General features: G+C 45.7%; 1 protein-coding gene across 1 annotated transcript; it reads left to right on the forward strand.

Moving 5' to 3' along the window:
- Positions 1 to 92: 92 nt before the first annotated feature.
- Positions 93 to 21,835, forward strand: LOC146798303 (creatine kinase M-type). Its single transcript, XM_085625586.1, has 8 exons — positions 93 to 175; positions 4,934 to 5,146; positions 6,087 to 6,241; positions 11,020 to 11,152; positions 16,151 to 16,322; positions 18,044 to 18,167; positions 19,235 to 19,424; positions 21,239 to 21,835. Exons 2-8 carry the CDS (start codon positions 4,954 to 4,956, stop codon positions 21,415 to 21,417), a joined length of 1,146 nt encoding a protein of 381 aa, XP_085481712.1. The 5' UTR covers positions 93 to 175; positions 4,934 to 4,953; the 3' UTR covers positions 21,418 to 21,835.
- The last annotated feature ends 304 nt before the right edge of the window (positions 21,836 to 22,139 follow it).

A 22,139-nucleotide genomic window follows, 5' to 3' on the forward strand; every position in this document is an offset into this window, starting at 1 on the left:
GGCTGACCAATCGGAGCTCGACCGAGATCGCTGCCAAGCCAATGGGGAAAATGCGCTGGGTATATAGGGGTTGGTCGGAGAGCTGAGACTTCGGGTCACCCATCCGGCTGAGGTGTGAGAAGAGGACGTACCACCCCTTGGGGCATCGACATTTGAAGAGCTTTCTCCCTGTCAGGTAACGGTGGGCTTGCAGGGTGTTTGGTGTTTGTATTCATAAAGCGCTAAGAGGCAGCTTCATGGTATGGTTCAGTGGCCCAATGTTGAGGGCAACTGCGGTGCTGGGCGAGGAGAGGACTCCTTCGCCCCGGTAATTACTCCTCTCTCCTTGAAACTGCAATCCATCACTTGTGTGTGGCAAGGCAAACGCAGGTGACTTTGAAGAATCCCTTGACAGACCGTGTTACTGATCACTTTACATGTTTGAATCCCAGAACCCCCCACTTGGCGAGAAGTGCCCCGGTCCCATACGCGCTGTGGCCCCTCAGCCAGCAGAGAGATGTGCTCTGCCATCTGTACAGTGCATTAGACCCAGTGGGTATCCACATCCACGCGTTTCCTCTTAAAATACTGTGTCCCCTCAGAAGTCTTCATTCTAGTTACAGTTAGTGTGCCTTTCTTTCTGTTAGATCAGCCAGTGGCTATAGTTATTTTCAGGCATGAAAGGAAAAGTAAGGGGAGACAACGACGAGAAAATGGAGAGGCAGAGAAATGAGCAGAAAAAAAAAACATTTTGAAGAAAGGTGAGAAAATGGACGATAGGAGCCAAATGAAGCTATATATAGAAATTCGCGGAATATAAAGGAAAGTTAAAACAAGAAAGAGGAAAAAAGTACGAATACAAATAAGGAAAAGGTATTAACATGTAAACAAATAATAAACACGAGAAACAGAAAGTTAGCAGCAGGAGGGAAGCATGAGTACGAGGCAAATGGGGTAGCAGAAAGAATGAGCAAAAACCAAGAGAAACTAGAGAATTATAGAAAGAACAAACAAGGGCTCTTTAGGAAGAGCCAAAGAATCGCAAACAATAGTGAAAACGCATCTGGTTACGGAAGATGAAGCAAAAGTGGGTATTAGGCAAAAAAACAAAATGCTGTATGTGTGATGGGCTACACCCTGCTGCGTCGCATCACACGTGTACACGACACTCCATTATTCGCTGATACCTTGCAAGCTCGTGTTACACTTCTCTCTTAATCATTTTATCGCATTGCATGCATGCATACCGCATACATAGTTTGCATAAAACTTTTCAGTTCTATCAACGTGCAAGAGCGACAGCGCAATCTAACAATAAATCGGTGACCATTTAGGGGATTATGCTTTTGGGGTGCACGAGTATGGCGTGGACTCGTTGGACACGGGGTGTTTTTAAATGTTTGGATTCTGAGCCCGAGAAGACCACTGACCGAGCTCCGCGCCTAGGATAATCTCCCACCCCCTCCCTCTCCCAAAACACTTGAGATTTAAATAACTGTAGCGCAGCTGGACGTGGTGATTGGGGGAGCGGAGGTCTGTTGACGCTCTCGCGCTCGTCAGCGCCGAGGGGCTCGCACGTCTATCCCGCCAGAAAGGAGATGGAGGCGAACATTATTTTTAGCTCGGACAGAAGGTGCCACCGTGCCAGTCACACGCCATGGCCAGCCTCCGCGTCTCCAGCAAGGAACAGCAGAGCTCTCCTCGGATTCATTGGCACCCGTTCTTATCTTCATTACAACATGGAGGGTTGTGATCGGTCCAGTGTATTTAAAGGCGAAGCCTGTATCTAGGCCCTGGGGCTGCGGAGAAGCATGCAGGGAGGAGTGAAAGATGGGACTGCAACAGTGCTTAATTTGTAATAAAATAAGTGCCAGGGCGCTCGACAGGAGAACACTGCAGCTTGCACCAGGCTTTGCCCCTGCCATGCTGCCGGTGATAGTACCAATACAACTACGAACCATCACACTCCTACAAGTGTGACAATTTGGACGATTCCAGCCCCCTTAGCTATAAGAAGGGCTTGGGCTTCAGGTAATAGCCACTTTTAATGCATATTGAATTAATAAGTAACTGTTGTTGTGGTCATCTCGAAATTTGCCACATAGCCAGAAGGACTTTTTATCCTTCTTCGTTAGGACTATTATCCCACAGTGTTGCATGGAGAAAATGTTTAATGTTTGTTCCCCGAAATAAACAATTTTGAACGAACTAATTCGTTTAAAATCTACAAAATCTTTGCAGGTGAAAAGGCCAGGACTTGAGATAGTGTCCATAACGTTCCTCTTTGAGAAATAAAGTACAAGTGCGGCTTAGGCGAGATGACCGCACAGCACATGGGGGTCGGATATGGCTACTTCGGCATCGAGCCCTGTGCTTCTGGGCATGGGGTGTCGTGTCACGCTCCCCAGTGATAATCCTCCTGGGCTGAACACCGTGCAGCAGCGAAGGGACACCTGCCCAGTAGCTGACATGCCGCGTGCTTCGGCCTTGGGACGAGACGTATGTTGGGATGAAGCGTTGTGACCTCTACGGGTGCGTACACAAATAGAAAGTGGGACGGGGCTGCGGGGGAGGTCTCGTGGCATAAGGCGTCACCCGAGAAGGGTAAGTACGAAAGGAAATTTCCGCCTCTGTCAGCAGCTCTGTAGGAATCCCAGTTGGCCTTCCTAACACCCTGACGGTCAGCATTTGGACGTATCAGGATCTGGGATACACAGCTGTTGGCAGATCAGTCCGAGAGACCCAGCTATAAATAAGCGGGGAGCACGTTGGCGCAGAGGGGACACCAGAAGACATATTTCGCTTGTCGGTAGGCTAGACGTAAGCTAAAGGGACCTTTCCAGAGCTCTCACGCACAAACCCTGCGAGCAGGGGGCTCCAAGCCCTACCATGCTCCAAGGGATCCGTGCTCACCTGAGGAACAGTCTTTACCTGGCTCAGAGCCCCCGCCTCTTCCAGAAAGGTTCCATTGGGGTGACAGCCTTGGGGGCCCAGGGACGGAACACAGGCACGTGCGATCTCAATAGATTGGGTATACTGGCTCTGTGCTAGGTACTTATTAATGAGAATCGACCACATGGAGGCGCCGTCAATCTATTTAATCACACGCCCATATGCACGCACGCAAAATATTTTACAATTCTTTTGTTATTTTTATTTATTTGTCAGTTCGAATTATTTAAATTAATCGGCAACACACAATAACAAATTTAAAAAAACATGAAAGAGGCATTAAACACATACAAACTGTAAATCGTATCAATATAATATTCCCTTACGATTATATAATAAACGATCCACGGATTTTAAGTACAGGTTAGCACCCAGAAGCCATAAACAATTCAATACCAGATAAAGATATTACTTCCAGGGTGTTCAGGATTTTCTTGCTGCTCTGGCACACCTATATTATAACATTGTAGCATGAGCCAAATCTCCAGAAATCAGCCAGGACAGCTGGGTCCGGCAAATTCGGGACGCCTGGTCCCCGCAGTCGATGGGGTTGGTATGTGTGTCTCACAATCCACCTGCCAGAAGAACCGACGCGGGTATCGACCCAAGCACAGATGCCCCACGTTGTGCGCGAGGAACAGAGTCCTTGCAATGGGGGAGAACAACCCTGCCCCTAGAGAGCTGCAGGGCCCCGGAGGAAGGAAGGAAGGTGCATTAGAGAGCAGCTCCCACTGTCCGGAAACTACTGCTGTGGTGATTATATTGACGGAAGTTTTATTACTAGGGCTGTGTGTCCTCTCGTGCCACAGCAGCAACTAGCAGCAAGTAAAAGTCGACCAGGGGTGCTTTCTGTAAAGCAGCGAGAGGCTGCTCTTGCGTTGCCGCTCACGAGAAGCAGTCATCGACCTACAATCGTGATCCTCACGAGACTCCTCCTCCTCCCCCCGAGAAAGGGCACCACTGCAACGTGACGGCGCTAATGGAAACAACGGAGCAGTGGCCTTTTATTCAAGGAGAGCTGTGGACCCGGAGCCACGTGGCCCAAAGATGATGGAGAATGTAAAGACAATTACGATAACTGCAGATACACCATGCATGGCCTTCTGCACAGCATGACGGGGGGGGGGGGGGGGGCTGAAGCCCTTTGAGTCCAATGGGTGTTGCGCGCCTGATGGTATTCATTGAACGGGATTCTTGCCAGAAAGAAACTGGGCGGCTTCCTGGCATGATGGTGTCTCTGACCTGTGACCTTTGCAACCTTTCAGCAGACATTGATCTCCATCCTGCTTCTGTTAAAGCTACTAAGGCTCTAGTTGTGTTGCAGTGTTAGGAGTATTTGATTGTGTTCTTAGTGTCTTCGTTTTTTGAGCTTCTGGTTTGGCTGGTAACACCATGGGGCAGATTTACTAAGAAGTCATGCAACGCAACACAGCAAGACAACTTGCTGTGCTGGGTTGTGTGACAGGGAGAGAGCAGATATGCACCACATCTGCTATGATAGGATGCATTTCTGCTCTCTTCCTGCGCTGGCGCACTGTGTGCTGCCTAGCGCCCAGTCAGGCACCCCTGCACCATGGTGAGAGGGTGCCTGTGTTACAGGCAGGATTGTTTTCGTGCAGGAAGGGAGACATTCCTGCACAAAAACAATCCTATGGGGCATTTTCCTCGTACCACGAGTGCTACAGAATGCAGCACACGTGGAAAGACGAAATAACAAGGTGAAATAAAGATTTCTTCTCGGTCCCCCCCACTTCGGATAGTGTACCATTTTGATGCAATTTCAGGTTTACTGACCTTAGTAAATCTGGGATTGCATCAGAATCCATAGGTGGATGTATGGAAACGCCCATGCTCCACCCATGGAAGGCCTACTCAGCGCAGAGTAATGAACGTGTCTGTCATCAAAGAAATGCTACCATTTACTCCTGCTGTTGTAACGCTGTGTTTAAACACAACTCTTTGTTTGGATTACAGTAGGTTTCTTGTTTCTCTCTTGCTCCAGGACTTGTCCAGACTGCAATCATGCCTTTCGGCAACACCCACAACAACTACAAGCTGAACTTCTCTGTCGACGATGAGTTTCCCGACCTGAGCAAGCACAACAACCACATGGCTAAAGTCCTGACCGTGGACCTCTACAAAAAGCTGAGGGAGAGGCAGACCCCCAGCGGCGTCACTGTGGATGACATCATCCAGACTGGTGTTGATAATCCAGGTATGCCTCCTTTTTCTAATAATGTGGACTCCCGTTAATGGTACAGCTCTTCACTCTGGAACCACCACCCACCACATTTGTCCATGAAGATGTGTCTATAAAAATTACATATATCCCCGATCCTAGCCAATAACCACGCGCATAGTGATATCTACAAACAGGCACAACCCCGTATAACACCACTGAATGATAAGTCAGGTACACAAGTAGCCATCCAATGTAAGCATGGGTGTCCGTCCGCACTGATACCGTTCCATCAGTGCACTCATTTCACTGCCCCTAACGCCACAATAAGTGATTGAAAATAAGCACAACAATGTTTCTTATCAATGCTTCTTGTCAAGAAGCCTGTATTTTAAGACATGGATCTCTTTACTTCACCACAAACAGCAGCCCTGCCTATTTGAATGACAAGTTCATCACCCTCGGTGGCTCTCGGCATAACACATTCGAGACACCGTCAGACTAAAGACTATGTTCGAAAAACAAAGGAGCAGGCCTTTCCCATCGAGTCACCCAGGATCTGGAATGACATCCACATGTTCATGAGAATTCCCCAAAACTCTTCCGCTTTGGGACAGAGCAAGAGACGCACCTCTTTAAAGAACACCTTATGAAACAGTAACTGTCCACTTCCACTCTGAGAACCCATCTGCCTCTGCAATCACTTGTTGACTGTATCTTTGGCATTTTCCATGTATAGTGCTCTGCTGCCTTTTAGCTAAGTTCACAGTACACAAATATGACATACATAATACCACAACTCATTCAAGAAGCATGTATTTTTCATGACTAAGATGAGATTTGTTGATTTATCCTCTGGTTGGAATTAAATCCGCCTTGTCAAGCTGCTGGGAGCCACCAATAAAATTAAGCCACGCCAGTAGGTCACAGAGTCAAAGTTACTCCCATACCAACCTCCGCTGTCCTATGATTCCAGGTCACCCCTACATCATGACTGTGGGCTGTGTTGCTGGAGATGAAGAATGCTATGATGTCTTCAAGGAGCTGCTAGACCCCGTCATTGCAGACCGTCATAATGGATACAAACCCACAGACAAGCACAGGACTGACTTGAACCATGAGAACCTGAAGGTAAGGTACAACCTCGATCTACATTACCCCCAAAGCAGCCTGTCATAGAGATAACCTGCTACCCTAGGGACTCAGAAATAGAAAAAACCTATCAAATCGTGGGGGTGTTAAATTCCAAAAAGAGCATCCTGATTCTGTGCTTTGAATACCAGTAAAATGCAAGTGTAGTTTGTACTGAACCCTACCCCTTTCCCAGCTTCACTGACAGACATGTAGCGTGCATGAACTCCTTTACTTACTGTAGGAAAATGGGTTTCTGTTGCAGGAACACCCCCCACTTTTTGCCAGATTTCTGATGCACTTTTAACTTGATGTGTCCTGGTAAACCCAGGTCCAATGTATCCCCAAGAATTGGGAAAGAAGTCGGACCAGTGGATCAAGATATGGGTGACCAAGATTGTCACTGGGGGTGACCAAAAGAAAGGGGTACAAAACCTCCCCAGGGGAAAGAGGGTGAGCATCTTAAAGATAAAAGTAAGAAGTCCCAGGTAGCCCCCCAAAAACCTGTCCAGGAGGTTGGGCCTAAAGACACCTCACAACTTAAAACTGGGTACCATAGTAAGAGTTGGGATCCCGACATGGTATGGTGTCATAACTGTCCTAAACAATGGGGTTGGTCTGAGCCAAAGAGAGGTAATGGTCCAGTGACAGACCTCATCCAAAGGACCTGGGGGGGGGGGGGGGGGGTAGGCTGAACCTGCAGTTAGTGCAGCTAAGCCCCAAAAGAAAAAGAGGAGACAGTGTAGGGAAGGTGGTCAGCTGGTAGGCACAGATTCTATCCCAATAAGGGAGAACTCCAAAGATGGCACTTGTGAAGTCTGAGATAACACATATCAACGTGGGGGGAGGTCTAAGGGAAGTTTAAACAAAACAATAGACCAGCAGGTTGTGTTTCCCCTAGCAACAAATATCAAAACACTAATACAACCTGGGTCAGTGATTGAGCCAAGAAATTACACAAAAAGGTCTAGGTGAACCCCCATTCTCAACGTGACGACTCTATAAGAGAGCACTCCCTTCAATAGGACCCATCAATCACTTAAGGTGGTTAATTGTGAAGTCTGCCCTAGCCCACAAATACTGACTAGTCGGGCAACTGTCCAGCTTGAGTTGGTGGCTCCTCAGCTGACAAAACAGAGGGTGGAAGAAGGGTGTTCACTACAAAGTGTAGTGGTCCCCTACCCTAACACAGCAGACAGGCCACCAGAACTCAAAAAAGCCAAGTGTGCCCCTTCACCAACCAGTGAAGAGCTAAATGTGTGGTTCTGGGCACTGGCAGCTATCAGTGGCTTCTGCTGGGTGATAGCCTTCATGGCAGCACTGTCCTTGGCATGGTGGGCTAGCCCATGCCAAATAGCAAGTTAGCCCCCCTGACCCTGTTGGTCATGGTGGGGTTACCTAAGCTGTGGGTAACCTCTGTGGGTAAGCTGGGGCTTGCCCTAGCTAAAATAATTTGCAGAGGTAGGGAACTCTGAACCAAAACTAAAAAGATGGAGTAAAGACACTAAAGAGCTAGGAAAGGAGCATTGGGAATTAGGTCCTGAAACCGTTGAGGTAGGCCAGCTCTCTAAAGGGACTGACCTGGACAGAAGGATGTAAAGCAAAGTAGGCCCTGCAACTTTCAAACCCCTTCCTCCACTCATCCTCACCTGAAAGACTAGGAAGACTCTCACAGGTTTGTCTGAGTCTCCTGGCCCTTGGGCTGAAGAGGGGGCCAGTGTAGGAAAGTGGATTTCTGCTGCAGTAACCCCCCACGCTTTTTGCCAGATTTCTGATTCACTTTGAATTGAAGTGCCCTGGGTCCCTGCCAATCAGATTCCCAGGGCTGTGTTCTTCCCCAAAACTATACATTTGTACCAACAATTGGTACCCCTCTGGCCACATGTAAGTCCCTTGTAAAATGTACCATGGGTACCAAGGGCACTGTGACCAGGGAACCAAGGGCACTGTGACCAGGGTACCACGGGCACTGTGACCAGGGAAGGCCTCTAAGGGCTGGAGCACATATTGTGCCACCATTAGAGGTGCTGTACATTAACCTACACACACTGCCATTGCAGACTGCGTGTTTTGGTGCAGAGAAAAGTGAAGAGTTGACATGGCACAGATACCTGTGTGCCATGCCTGCAGCCCACTGCCTAAGGTATAGGTAAGTCACCCCTCTAGCTGGCGAGGGTACAGTTGCATGAGGACTGCACCGCTTCAGTGTTTAAGTCCATTTTTAGACATTGTAAGTGCAGGAAAGTCATAAAGAGTATATGGTCTGGGAGTTTGTCATTACGAACTTCTCAGCACCCAAATGGCTTTACTGAATTCTGGGAACTTTGGTAGCAAACTTCTCAGCATAATAAACCCACACTGATGCCAGTGTGAGATTTATGATACAATCCACTCAGAGGGCATCTTAGAGATGCCCCCTGAAAAACAACCAGCCTCCGGTGGATTTCCTGACTGGTAAACACCAGCCTGCCACCATGAGACAAGTTTCTGGACCCCTGGGGTGGGAGTCTTCGCTCCCTGGGCCCATAAACAAAGCTTTTCCTGGGTGGAGGTGTCCTTACCTGCCCAAGGTCAGGAAGAGCCATCGGTGGCAAGGGAGCTTCAAAGGCCTTGACCCCTTTGCAACGCGACCCCCAGCCTCTCCTGCTATCAGGAGCAGGCCCCTTTCCTGTCTCACCACCTTTTCGGCAGGAAGACAGGTGGGAAAAATTAGAAAAGCCCAGAAGGTATGCCCACCTCTGCCAACCCCACCCCTCAGGTGGGGGAGGCTAGGTGAAGCCCACTCTTCAGTGCCCACCATCTTGCAGATGGCAGGCACTCTCCAATCAGGATTAGGGATTGTACCCACTCCCCCCCGTGAGATGAGCACGCCAAGTGTGTAGTTACCTTAAGGTCAGTTGCACATTGGATACTACCTTGAGATCCCTAGGGCCAGAGTACAAGTGGCCCACTGGTCCCAGCGAGGTCTCCAGTGCTCCTGAGTCAGAGTCCACCATCGGTTGACCCCTCGAGGATTTCCTGATGTCTCCTGCAGTCTCTGCACGGAGACCCCCCAACCTCGAGTGGCACGGCAAGGTGAAATCCGGCCTTAAAATGCACCCCTGCAGCCGGCACCCTGCGTACTGGAGAAGAGGACCTGAGGTGCGCCTACTTCCCCGAGCCCTCCAACTTACCTGCCCTGCTGTTGGTTCCTCCCGGAAGACTTCCTGGACCGAGCATGCAGCCAAAATCCAAAACAGGCAACCTCCATAGGATTGCATTGGGCTCCCGACCCCTCCTAAGCACCATGCACCCAGCCGCCCTAGTGCTACTGGTGATGTGAAGTTGGTGCTGACTGGGACCCCCTTAGCCCTCACCTTAACCCTAGGAGCTTGGCTCCCGAGACCAAGTGGCCTGCCCGTGAGCAGCCCCCAACCATGGTGCCCGCTAGCCCCTTTGGCTAACATTGGCATCCTGCACTCTGCACCCGGACTTCCTAGTGCTGCTGGTGGTGCAATTTGAGTGCCTACCTGGACCTTGGGGAACCATGGTCCTAACCCCAAAAATTCCCAATTGTAAGACGTTTACTTACCTGTGAAACCGATAACAATTTTTCTCCCATAGGTACCCATGTTAAGAGATTTTGGGTCTAAAATGTTTGTATGGAGAAAAAGAGAACTAAACTGCAAAGTATAAAAAATCTTACTTGCTGTGTATTGTGGGATCCTAAAGTGCGGTAGCAGGCATACCACCCCCAGTACTCAAAGCAATCCAAAAGTAACTAAAAAGTATTCTGAAAGTAATTACTGTGCAATTCAAACTGAATTTTACAGTGATACAAACCTATAACAACTGCAAATCCATCCTTATTGCATTTCTATGTACAGGTCTATAATTGAAAGTATATTTTACCTAACTGTACCAAGTCCTGCTTGGTTCTAGAAATAAAATACAAGTATACCTTTTTTATACTTACCCAATTGGTCTGGATTCAGTCTCTGAGTGTGTGCATCAGTCTTGATTGAGTGAATACAATAAATACTTAACACCCCCTCTGTATAAGCCTAATTGTTTGCCTACACTACCACAAAGAGAGCTGTTAGTACTTACCCAATTTAACCTGTGCGATAACTCTGGGGACTCCCTAGACTCTGCGCACACAATGCCTCATTTTGGTATAGTATACACAGAGCCAGCTTCCTACACTAACTCTACCTGCCTCCCATTGTTCAACAACAGTCATTCACGGGCGACAATGTGCTATGGTCTTTCCCCTCAGCATCTCCACTGAATCGGAGCAGGAACGATTCCCTCCCGCACTGCTCCCATCTAACATCAGAATTGTCCCTTTGTAACCTTCCCCCTGACTGTCACCCCTACTTAGGGTAAACCAGGCTCACCGTATTCGTTAGAACAATTGTGTACTTTCTCTACTAACTGCCTTCCTCTTTGCCCAAGAAGGCTGATGTAACCCACAGTTCACGTGAGACTTTGAGAACTGAATTCATTTTGTAAAATAAATGGTAGAATACCTCACATCCAAAACGGTCGAACAAGCCACTACATCAGTGGATGTTACATATAGGCAGGGCCACATACTGTGCCTTTTCTTACCACATAATTTAGTAAACCCTGCCACATAATTGCTCTAGTCCTGCATATAGGTATTACAAATGATCGCTGGTTTGCCAATTGGGCATGTTTGATCAAAGGATCCATGGAGTGCCTGGTCACAGGCTGAGTGGGGGGTTAGCAGTTGTAACTCATGTTTAGTCACAATGCTGCTGATCTCCTGACAGGGAGGTGATGATCTGGACCCCAACTACGTCTTCAGCTCTCGTGTCCGCACTGGTCGCAGCATCAAGGGATACACTCTGCCCCCCCACTGCAGCCGTGGGGAACGCCGCGCCATTGAGAAGCTCTCCATCGAAGGTAAGACATGCTTCATTTTCTGGGCTGGGTGCTCTATGCTACATGGGGTGATTGTCACAATTATGATGCTGGAGAGGGTCTACTCCCCGCTATTTATTTTTGCTGTTTTATATAGTGCAAACGTAACCCAAAGGTATCACAGTGCTTTACAAGAAAACAAGAATAATATGGATAACAATAAACATAAAAATAGCAGATAAGCAACAAAGAAAACCCATAGACCCAGCAGTTCAAATCAATGGAGAAAGGACAGGTAGACTCAATCTGTATAGATTGGATAAGACAAAAAAGGGATTTGAAGAAGCGATCATAGCTTTATCCAAAGTATCTTTTGATTACAAGGATTTTGAGATCCTTTTCAAATGGGGCAAGACTCAAGGTTTGGTAACGAGCTAGTGGGAGAGAGTTCTAGATCCTCAAAACACTGCCAGAGGATGCTTATTTCATCAAATCTTCTTGCTTGAATGTTGAAAGTTCCCGCAGCAGTGCTGCAGCACTTCTCAATCTCCATCACGCGCCAGAGATTTTCAGTTTTCCAGCCAAGTGGCAGGGTGTGGCATTGTGGAGGTCTGTGTTAGTGATGTATGCAATCTTAAATTGGACTCTTGCTACAATGGGAAGATATTGCAGGGTGTGATGAAGAGGAGAAATGTGATCATATTTTTTGTAACCTGTCACAAAGCGGGCAGCTGCAGGAAGCACTACTCTCAGGGGTGACACATGCGCTAACTGTAGCACTTTTCATAGTAAAAGGTTTCAAGCATTACTAGCCGCAGATAGCCTGGCATGTCTTCATTTCTGCTTGCGGCATTTTCTGAGGAGCACTGAACCAGATCCTCCTGCCGCACATCCAGGCCAGCACCTTTGGGCTTGTTCACGAATCACGCTTGACGATGCCTATTGACTGCTCACCTAGCACTGCAAGGGGAAGGGCACACTGGGTATAGTCCCTCCAAGTTTGTATGTCTAGAGAATGGGATCAGTAAAGAGGCATTACCGTAGCCCGGAACAGAGAGAAGATTGGGAGTGGGTTATGCGAGGGTGCCAACCTCTCACCATGGTTGGGGATAGCAATGGAGCAAAGCCAGTCTCAAGGATTCTCCGACGGCTGAATGCATCAATTATGCTTGAAGATGCTTGTCCGGTTTTCTCCTAGCACTGCAAGGGCCAGGAAATAGGGCACAGTCCCTTCAAGTTTTGAATCTCCGGGGCATAGGACTAGTGGAGAAGGATTACCTTGGCCATGGAAGAGAGAGGAGATTGGGAGTGAGTTATGAGCATGTGACGATCTCTCATCCTGATTTGGGAAAGCACTGGATCAGTCAGTCTCCAAGGATTCTAAAAAAAAAACTACATCAAATCAGAGGAACTTCTAGCAAATAGAGCTGACAAGTCCTTGAAAAAAGATCATGCAATATATTGCAGGAATCCGAATGGATTGTGCAACAATGCTAGCACTGGTCTTCGTGGTCTGCCATTATCCGGGTGGCATTTTAGCTCCGACTGGTACCTGTCCCGGAGATGTGTGCAGAAAACATTTCTTATACGAATCTCACTCACTTACCTTTTTTGAGGTGACTTTGTCCCTTAGTCGGACTATGTCCCACACCCATTAACTGCTGCAATGTCAATCTCTCACTAACTTACTTTGGGTGGCTAAACCTCGAGTATCATTCTAAAAAGACAAAGATGCACAAGTGAAACTTGTTTATTTTCGCTTAAGCCCGCAAAAAGCAAGTCCGTAAAGTGGAGAATCATAAGTTAACTTCACTGATAATACTTGCTAGTTCTGTGCACATATAGATATTTCCAGGAGAGCAAATATCTGCATTTATCAGTTCACATGTGAGGTCATGAGGGGCTTAGTAACCAGATAAACCAGCCGATTCATTGCTGTGACTCAGGGTAAATCATATTACACATGCCTCAGCACACAACGTTAAACACATGGGCATATTTACGAAGAATGGGCGTAGGGCAGCACCACAAGTAATTTTGCTGCGCTGCCCTACTCTAATTCAAAAGGGAAGGAATGCACTGTATTTACATGATACTGTGCGTTCCTGACCTTTCCGCCAGTACTGGCACACAATTAGCAGCCATTCACAAATGCAGGCATCCTTGCACCATGGTGCAATGATGTCTGCGTTGTTGGCATGATTGTTTTTGTGCAGGAAGGGACACGCTCCTGCACAAAAACAATAATTGGAGGCCTTTTCCTCTCCCTATGTGTGCTGCAGAATAAAGCAAACCTGGAAAGAGGAAAAAAAACGAGGAAATAAAAATATTTCTCCTCGTTACGCCACCCCTGGAGAGGCACACTGTTTTAACGCATTCCCAGATGTACAACATGTTGTAAATCTGGGAATGTGTCAAAACCTATGTGCGTTTCGTGGGAACACCCACTGCAAAGCCCTTGTCACACCTCCCCGACACAGTGTGAGGCAAAGCAGGAACTTCCGCTGCGTTACCTGACCCCATATCTACAAGGCTATGAAAAACTATGCAGGGTGGCTTTACGTGGGCTTGTAGCTGTGGCTAAGCCCAGTGCACCGCCGGAATGCCACAAAAAGTGACGTTTCAGTGGCACACAGGGCTTGTAAATAAGCCCCATGATACTTTGGCCGAATTGAAAATCTTCCAGCAAGTAGTGATGATAAGTGGTACTTATGATCATTGAAATTAAATTGAAATTGTATTTATAGAGCACTTACTACCCCTGATGTGGTGTTAACGCTCTTTGCGGTGAGTAGCACACTACTCCAGAGCCCAAGGTTAGTGGTCAGCCCATTGGTTATTAGGGTTAGTCTTGCATAACAATGAAAACAATTCAGTGCAATTTTTCCAGCTAGTGTTGATTAGTGGCTTAGTTGTGATCATTAGAGGGAGCTATGTGAGAAGCAACTGCTTGCTCTGGAATAGATATTGTTATGGTTTCAAAAAAAAGAGCTCAAGACTGATAGGCATGAGATTTAAAGTAGTGTATATACATACAGCAAAGGCATGTAGAAGGCAAGCAGAGCTGCATTGCTAATTAATGGGGGAAAAAGTAAGTAAAAGTTTCATTCAAGGTCAATTTTTCATGCAGGATTTTAATGAATATAGCTGGTGGGGAGTTTTTTTGCATGCAATCTGTTGATGTAAACCTGTTTAAAGAAATAGCTAAAAACTCTGCTCTAAAGGGATGTGGCTTTTAAAAATCATTCTAAATGCACTTTCGAAGAGGTGGCATGGATACTTCCCACACTGCAAAAAGGGAAGTCCAATGCTTTTTGAGACCCCTTTACGAGTGACCATTAAGCAGTGCGACATTAAACACATCTCACTACTTGTAGTTACAATTTGACAATGCTGCCACTAATTTCAACCCGGAGAGACCTCTATTGTATACCTACTACAGGAGTATATTTAATACTATAAAGTATTGATTCAGTTTATAAAAATCATTTTACACCATACATAAACTACACATATAATATAAAACATATGTAAACACTCACCAACTTCAAATATAACTAGACAGCTGATACACAACATTACAGCAATCATCAGTACATTCAGTGCATGTGCATGTGACCCAGTTGCTACCTGATTCAGAAGGTGCTGCGTCCACCTGAAGAACACCAGGTCCAACAGAGCAGACCGCATGTCCAGCAAAATGGATGTTTCTTGAGGTCACCCTGATCCTCTAGCATCCACCAACATAACTAATAGCTTTACTGTACCAAAGCACTCAAACAGTTTGTGTACATGCCCTTGTTTGCACGCACTATCACTTTAAAGCAATCTTGTACTGTTACACAAATGTGGCACTTTCCGTATAACACAACGGCAAAGTTACGCACGCAACAGAACGCTTTCCTTGTTTTTATTCTTATTTACCAAAGTACATTGACGTTTTTTGCATTATGGCAAGCTGTGTAGTATTGAACTTTATTGCAAAGTTTACGTCTTGTACAGGTCTTATTGTCACCATATTGTTTGTATCAGCCTTCCTTCTTTTCTGCTTCTGTAATGCTGAGTAATGCTACACAGGCATGAATAACTGTAAAGAAATGACCTTACCAAATCATCTGGAGACATACGAGTATTAGAATTGTTGGTGCTTGTGATTTTTCATTAACCCACGCACCTGAAATGCTATCCGCCTCCCAAAGATAAGCCTGAGTTGCGAGCACCCTTCTTTTTAGTCCTGGGTAAGGGCATCTATCCACACAAATCATTCCATCTACCCATCCCTATGCAGCTACCATCCAACCTCACCAAAGCACCAAATACAACTAGCTCCAAGCATTCCTCATCAGTTCACAACCAAAATCCATCCGCCCACCGCCAAGTTATTATTCCTCAAACCATGCAACTTCATATATTCATCTATTCCCTCACTCAGCAGTGACAGTAAACCATCCATCTATTCCATGCGTACAATCATACATCAATCAGTCCATGCATCTATCCAATGTTGACCTGTGTCCAGGGTCGGACTGGCCTAACGGGCATTCAGTGGCCTAACGGGCATTCAGGCAGTGCCCAAAGGGCTGCTCTGTCAGATCACTGTATGGATCTGCTTTTGGCTGTTTGTGGGCCTGTTTTATGAGCTGGTGGCCAGTTTTTACGGTTTATTTCCTTCTTAAAGACACATACATTTTCTGCAACAAGCACACATATATGCAGGCTCCCCATCCTTGCAAAACACATATACAATGTGTCTTCACATGTTGAAAACTGCCCCTAGTTGTAAAAGTGGGCCACTGTTTTTAAAGGGGTTTCCTTTTATGTTGGTGCCCGGGTTTACTTTCGGTCCCAGTCTGACCCTGCCTATGTCTAAATGTTTTCTTACTGCATGAGCCGGTTTGTGTGAGAGTACATCTAGGTGCCTGCAGGTATGGTTTCTGTTTGTGCATCCAAACCTCACACAAACATAGGGCCATTGCAATAAATATCAAAACACATAAAACAAATCAGACGTACTGACCTTGTCGGTGTTTGTTCTTTTAGCTCTGAACAGCTTGACTGGTGAGTTCAAGGGCAAGTACTATCCCCTGAAGGACATGACCGACGCCGAGCAGCAGCAGCTTATTGATGACCACTTCCTCTTTGACAAGCCCGTCTCTCCTCTTCTGCTGGCCGCTGGCATGGCTCGTGATTGGCCCGACGCCAGAGGCATCTGGTGAGTACCATGGAGACAATGGTGAAGGACCATAGCACTACTGCATTTATGGGCTTTGTGATCTCTGTAAGGATGCACAGGCCGCACCCGCTGTAGTGATGACAGCGAAAAAAATGTGAAGCACAGTTGAATGACATCGAATAAGACGTAGACAGGGTTGGATTGGGATTCCAAATCGGCCCTGGCACGCTAAAAAGAGTGGCCCACATTTGCATATTGCCTTTCCTCAAAATACTGCTTTGGTGAAATGTTATAAAAAAGGGGAGGGATAAAATAAATGCATGGATTAGTTTACACTGGTGAAATACACCTGAAAACAAGTGAGGCAACTTCTGCTCAGGCCCCCTGCCCTGCTAGGTATGCATACATTAATGGGCCGGCCCTGCGAGAGAAAGGGAGTAACACCTCTACCTGTTGCTAAACATGAGGTAATGACACCCATCTGCCTCCAGAAAGCCCACTCAGACACCAACTGGGCCGCTGGCTGTATCTGAACAACAGCGACACCGCCCAAATCTGCCCCCCAGATTGCTCAAAAAAGCAGCCCACAGCTGGAACTCGGACATCGGCCCCTCGGGCGTTGCCCGAGTGCCCGCATTTACCAATCCGATGCTGGACATAGATCAGTATTGTTGCAAAGTGAAAAACTCTTTCAAACTCTGGTTCATGAAACAATATTGAATGGACAAGACAGCACTCTATAGGGATCCAGACATCTGAAGAGGCTTCTACAGCTCCCAGAGAGCACGACTTAAAAAGGGTAAATCAGTCTTCACAACCCTGTCTGGCAATTGGAAGGTCCTCTTCCACAGGGCCACCAGGAACCACCAAGAAAGACAGGCAAAGCCTTCAAACTCAACTTTAAAGGTTACCACTAAGCAGACGCAAATGGTTTTAAGGGAAGGCAGAACCCATGATGGATATTGTGAGTCAGGAATACTACTTTGTTTGCTCTATCATCTTCTAAAATATCCTGATATAGGTATCATGGGTATAGATGAGCAAATGTAATTTTCCAAAAAATCAATCATGCATATTTTAGCCCAAAATATGCTGTGATTTGCTCTAGGAAAATATGGAATTGATGCACAATGGGCTATAGAATGGCCTTGAAAATGCTTCTTTTGTGTTGGCTTGTCATGAATTTTGCAACAATGTATTGTCAACTAAGCTGCAGGGTCCTAGTCAATCTAAAACAATAAAAAAACAACGGCTAAAAGCGCAAATATCTTTTTAGTCTCAAACAACACACATTGCCATATGTGTCCATGGCAATTAGGGAACGACTATTGTGTGTAGATGTACTCTTTGGTAAAGGGCAGAATGCCTTTACTCACAACAAAGTTAGCCAATGGCTTACGTGGGCTGACCCACGTCCCCGTGCTATGTGCTGTAGTGGGCAGAAGAAAAATGTGAATGACACCATAACCAATGGATGAAGGGGAGTGGCTGTAAGCCTGTATAGGTAAGTCAATTACACATATAATCTTAGTAAAATCAAAAGGTCGTAGCTAGATCTAAAAAGGATCTCCACAGAAGCAAAATAGGTAAGAAATTGTTTTTTTAGGATGAGTTGAATAATATAAAAGTTGTTACTTCCACTGTAGTCATGGCTGTAGCTCTACACTCCTATTCTGAAGTGGAAAAGTGAGACATGGAAGCCACTGGGCCTGCTTTGGATGACTGTCGTGGTATTGACCATTTATCTCCACATCCTACAGGCACAACGATGATAAGACCTTTCTGGTCTGGGTCAACGAGGAGGACCATCTCCGTGTCATCTCTATGCAGAAGGGTGGCAACATGAAGGAGGTGTTCAGACGCTTCTGTGTTGGATTGCAGAAGGTGAGGGTCAGATCAGTCTGCCACTAGGGCAAGGTTCCAGAATATCATATGACATAAATATTGTGTTCTAAATATCATCTACAGAAATATCTCCCCAGTGGAGTTAACAGAAAATCTGCATAGATTGGGACAGTATTTAGGTAACAATCTTTGTCAGGTAATATTTCTGTATATGATATTCCGACTTACAAGCAGTGCTAGACAACTAGGTTAACCAGTCTGCTACTTATTCCGCTCTGCCTCCATCAAGCTCCTTACTAATCCAGAGGGCTTGTTCTGAATACGCCACCACCATACCCTTTTCTCTCTTTCCGCAACTGTCTGTCAAACACCGAACCTGAAAAACTCTGCCTGTTTAACACATTTTCACCTATATGAGTTCTAGAATCCCACTGTTCGAATTCCGCAAACAGATCTGATGATCTACGCAAATACTATACATCATTTTAACTTGATATGAAACCTGATCCTGACAGCAGTTAGAACCCAAACGATACTTATCTATTTCTACCGTCTTCCCCCTTGTACTGCCATTCTTTTTATCCCAGTTTCATCCTTCACTTATCCCCATCCATATTTAATGGTCATAAAATGCTGTAAAAACAGTCAGTGACAGATTTAAAGTTAGTCGGAAAATGTTAATGTTTACTTTTCGTAGTTTTTCAAAACTATACAGGCAAATATTGTGTCAAACATCTCCTCAAGTATTTCTATTATTAAACGGGCAATGACTTAAGGTATCGGCTTCACTGTTACACTGAACTCCATTTTACCAGCCATCTTTCTCTTCCAAAAACGACTTCCCCACAATGATGGCAAACAAGATAAGACACTTGTTATCCAACCTCCATGGAGGCAAAAGACCAATATAGGAGTTGGAGATAAAGACAAAATATTCCTTCACATTTTCCCCTCCAGGAGGTTAATAGTCGGCCAGGGTTGTCCTTCCCATGTCAGCACCTAATTTAGACTGAGGAACAACCTTGTATAAATAAACCTTTATGTATCATTTCACACGTAGAACGTTCTGTTCTGAAATGTTATCCTTTTTTCACCTCTTGGGATAGATTGAAGAGATCTTCAAGAAAGCCGGCCATCCTTTTATGTGGAATGAGCATCTGGGTTTCGTGTTGACCTGCCCCTCCAACTTGGGTACTGGACTGCGTGGTGGTGTGCACGTCAAACTCCCCAACCTCAGCAAGCACCCCAAGTTTGAGGAGATTCTGACCAGACTGCGCCTGCAGAAACGTGGTGCAGGTAAGATACAGACATTTGCGTCAGAAAACCTTCTGCCATTTAGTTTGCAAACTATGCCAGTCTGTACTAAAAGAATAAATCCTTCACAAAACTTCTCTTAGACCAGCCATGAAGATGGAAAATCTCCTACCGGTAGAGTGCCAGTGTATTAACTTGTACTCAATACTTTGAGTTCAAAATAAATCTCTCACTGGTATATAGTATGAACCTCCAACCAGAGACACCTTAAGGATTTTGGGGGCCCTGGGCCAAAGGTATTTGGGGGCCCCTGTTCGGAGAATCTTTGAATTTATGATCCAATTTCCACTCTTTCATGTCCTTGTTGGCTAGGTCACTCACAGTGCAGAGGCACACTAATCCAAATTCTAAATGTGTTTACATCTAATATTCAGGGATAGTGATGTGTGTTTTTGATATTATAACACAGCAGCAGCTCACTAATATTACTGCACCTCGAGACACCCTCCCATTTCTTATATGTCAGGTTTGGTTCTGATCTAAACAAAAACGTTTGTTAGGGATGTGTCATGAAACATAAACACAACATTTCTCTGCAAAATGTCTGTAATTCATTGCCACACAACACCCACATTAAAAATAAATTAAAGGAAAACTGTATTTAAGACAATCTGTTTAAGAATCATTCAAGGTCATTAGGACAAGGCTCCCCTGCAGAACAGATTTGGCTCTATCATGGGGCCCCTGAAAGGCTGGGGCCCTGGGCCAGGGCCCACTTTGCCCATGCCTTAAAACGTCTCTGCCTCCAACCCCCATATAGCCCCCTTATGCTTTTGTTATCGCCACAGATCTATTACTGGTTCTTTGTGCAATTTAGTCATACTGGCTACATGCCTGTGTCCTAACATGTCCTGGAGCGGCGTATCCAGTTACAGTCCATCTATATAACACTGAATGAGTTGGTGCATTCTCTGGCAACCATCTTTTAAAAATTCTTTTGCCTTTCTTGTAAGCATGATTTCAAACATGTAAATGTTGCTGCTGCTTTGGAATTTACCCCTAAATCAACATCTATTGATGTTTAGTAACTCATTAACTTTACACCAACCTGGTAGGGGGAGTGGAAAATGGCTTCTAGTTAGCAGGCTTACCCCAGAACTACAAGAACCCCATTATCTTTTGTAATTGAGAGAATCTTGTTACTTTTGGAACCTGGGCGGACCTGGGGAAACTGCTCATTTGAGGAACACCTTTTGGAGGGGGGCCACGAGTTACTAGGTTCATAATTATACTCTTTCACCAGCATAAACAAACTCTAAGGTTGTAATACAACTTCTTACCATATGTTTCGCAGTTTGAAGATTTGGGGAAAGTAGACCTACCCCCTTTTTTGTTGTTCGACCACTATATTCCATCTCCTCGTCTGTGACGATGCTCTGGTTGTTCCTGTTGTGCTCATACTTCAAGCTGATTGAAATAATATCAGCCTGTGAGACTTGCAAGGGATAATTTGAGCTTTAAAATTGACAAATGTTGTGTACAAAATAACACATTTTTTTGTAGATTGTGCTTATATTTTAGTTCGGTATGGTTTTGACATCTGTCATTTTTATGTAACCTCTATATAGTGGCTGATGAAGTGAAGTCTTGTCAAAACACACAGTTGATATAAGATTTCTCCTGAAATATCATTTGTACGCCCGCCCACCATATCTTAAGTCCAGGGTGCAAGGGATAGGGGGCAACTTCTTTGTGTCAAAATGCTAGCATTGCCCACTGACCCCGCCATGTGGGACAGTGGACTTAAGCTGAATCCAAGTGCATCCACTGAATGGTTTTCATTCACTCTTTCACAGGTGGTGTAGATACTGCAGCTGTTGGTGGTATCTATGACATTTCAAATGCCGACCGTCTGGGGTCCTCCGAGGTGGAGCAGACACAGTTGGTGGTGGATGGTGTGAAGCTCATGATTGAGATGGAGAAGAAGCTGGAGAAGGGTCAGTCCATTGATGACCTGGTGCCCGCCCAGAAGTAAGGCAGGAACAACATTCACAAAAATAAATTCACCACGCCTCACTGACCATCGCCACCACCTACCACATTGCCGATCTTGGAGAACATCACGCCCTGTCAAAAAAATTTGATGACGACACCTACCGGAAAATAGCCAACAGCCTGCCAGGAAAGAGAAAGCAATGGCAGCGACATCACTTGAGACAGACATCACTCCTCTTCTACCCTTCTACTGAAACCCTCATCTTCTCTCACAGATTCCAACACCACCAGCTGAGCAAAGGGAGGGAAGAGACTACAATGGGTGAACACTGAGCTGTGAAGTAGCAACTCAGGTGCAATCTGTCAGTGGAGTTGGAAGGACTGTTGCTTTTAACGCTGCCAATATGTCACTTGATTTCGAGTGAAGAGCGAATAAAAACACAATGGTGGCCCCAAAACTCTTTCGGCTTTGACATCTTTTTTTCCCACAGTGCAAATAATGGTGGTTTTAAGTCGATGAATAGAGCTGAGGAATGAGTGAATTAATTCATTATATGCCAAAATGGTAACAAAATAATCTCATAGCACAAGAAAGAAGTCTCAGAATAGAGCGGCATACGACATAAAGGCACCATAGAGACAGCTCTCAGTACTAATCAATTTTCTATTAGAATTAAATGGAAGCTTTGTCATGACCCTTTCACTTAATTTCGGGTCTGAAGTAGAGACAGGTTTATCAGTCTCGAAGCCTCATGTAATCCC

This window comes from Triturus cristatus, chromosome 9, assembly GCF_964204655.1.
Source record: "Triturus cristatus chromosome 9, aTriCri1.1, whole genome shotgun sequence".
Classification (NCBI taxonomy): Eukaryota; Metazoa; Chordata; class Amphibia; order Caudata; family Salamandridae; genus Triturus; species Triturus cristatus.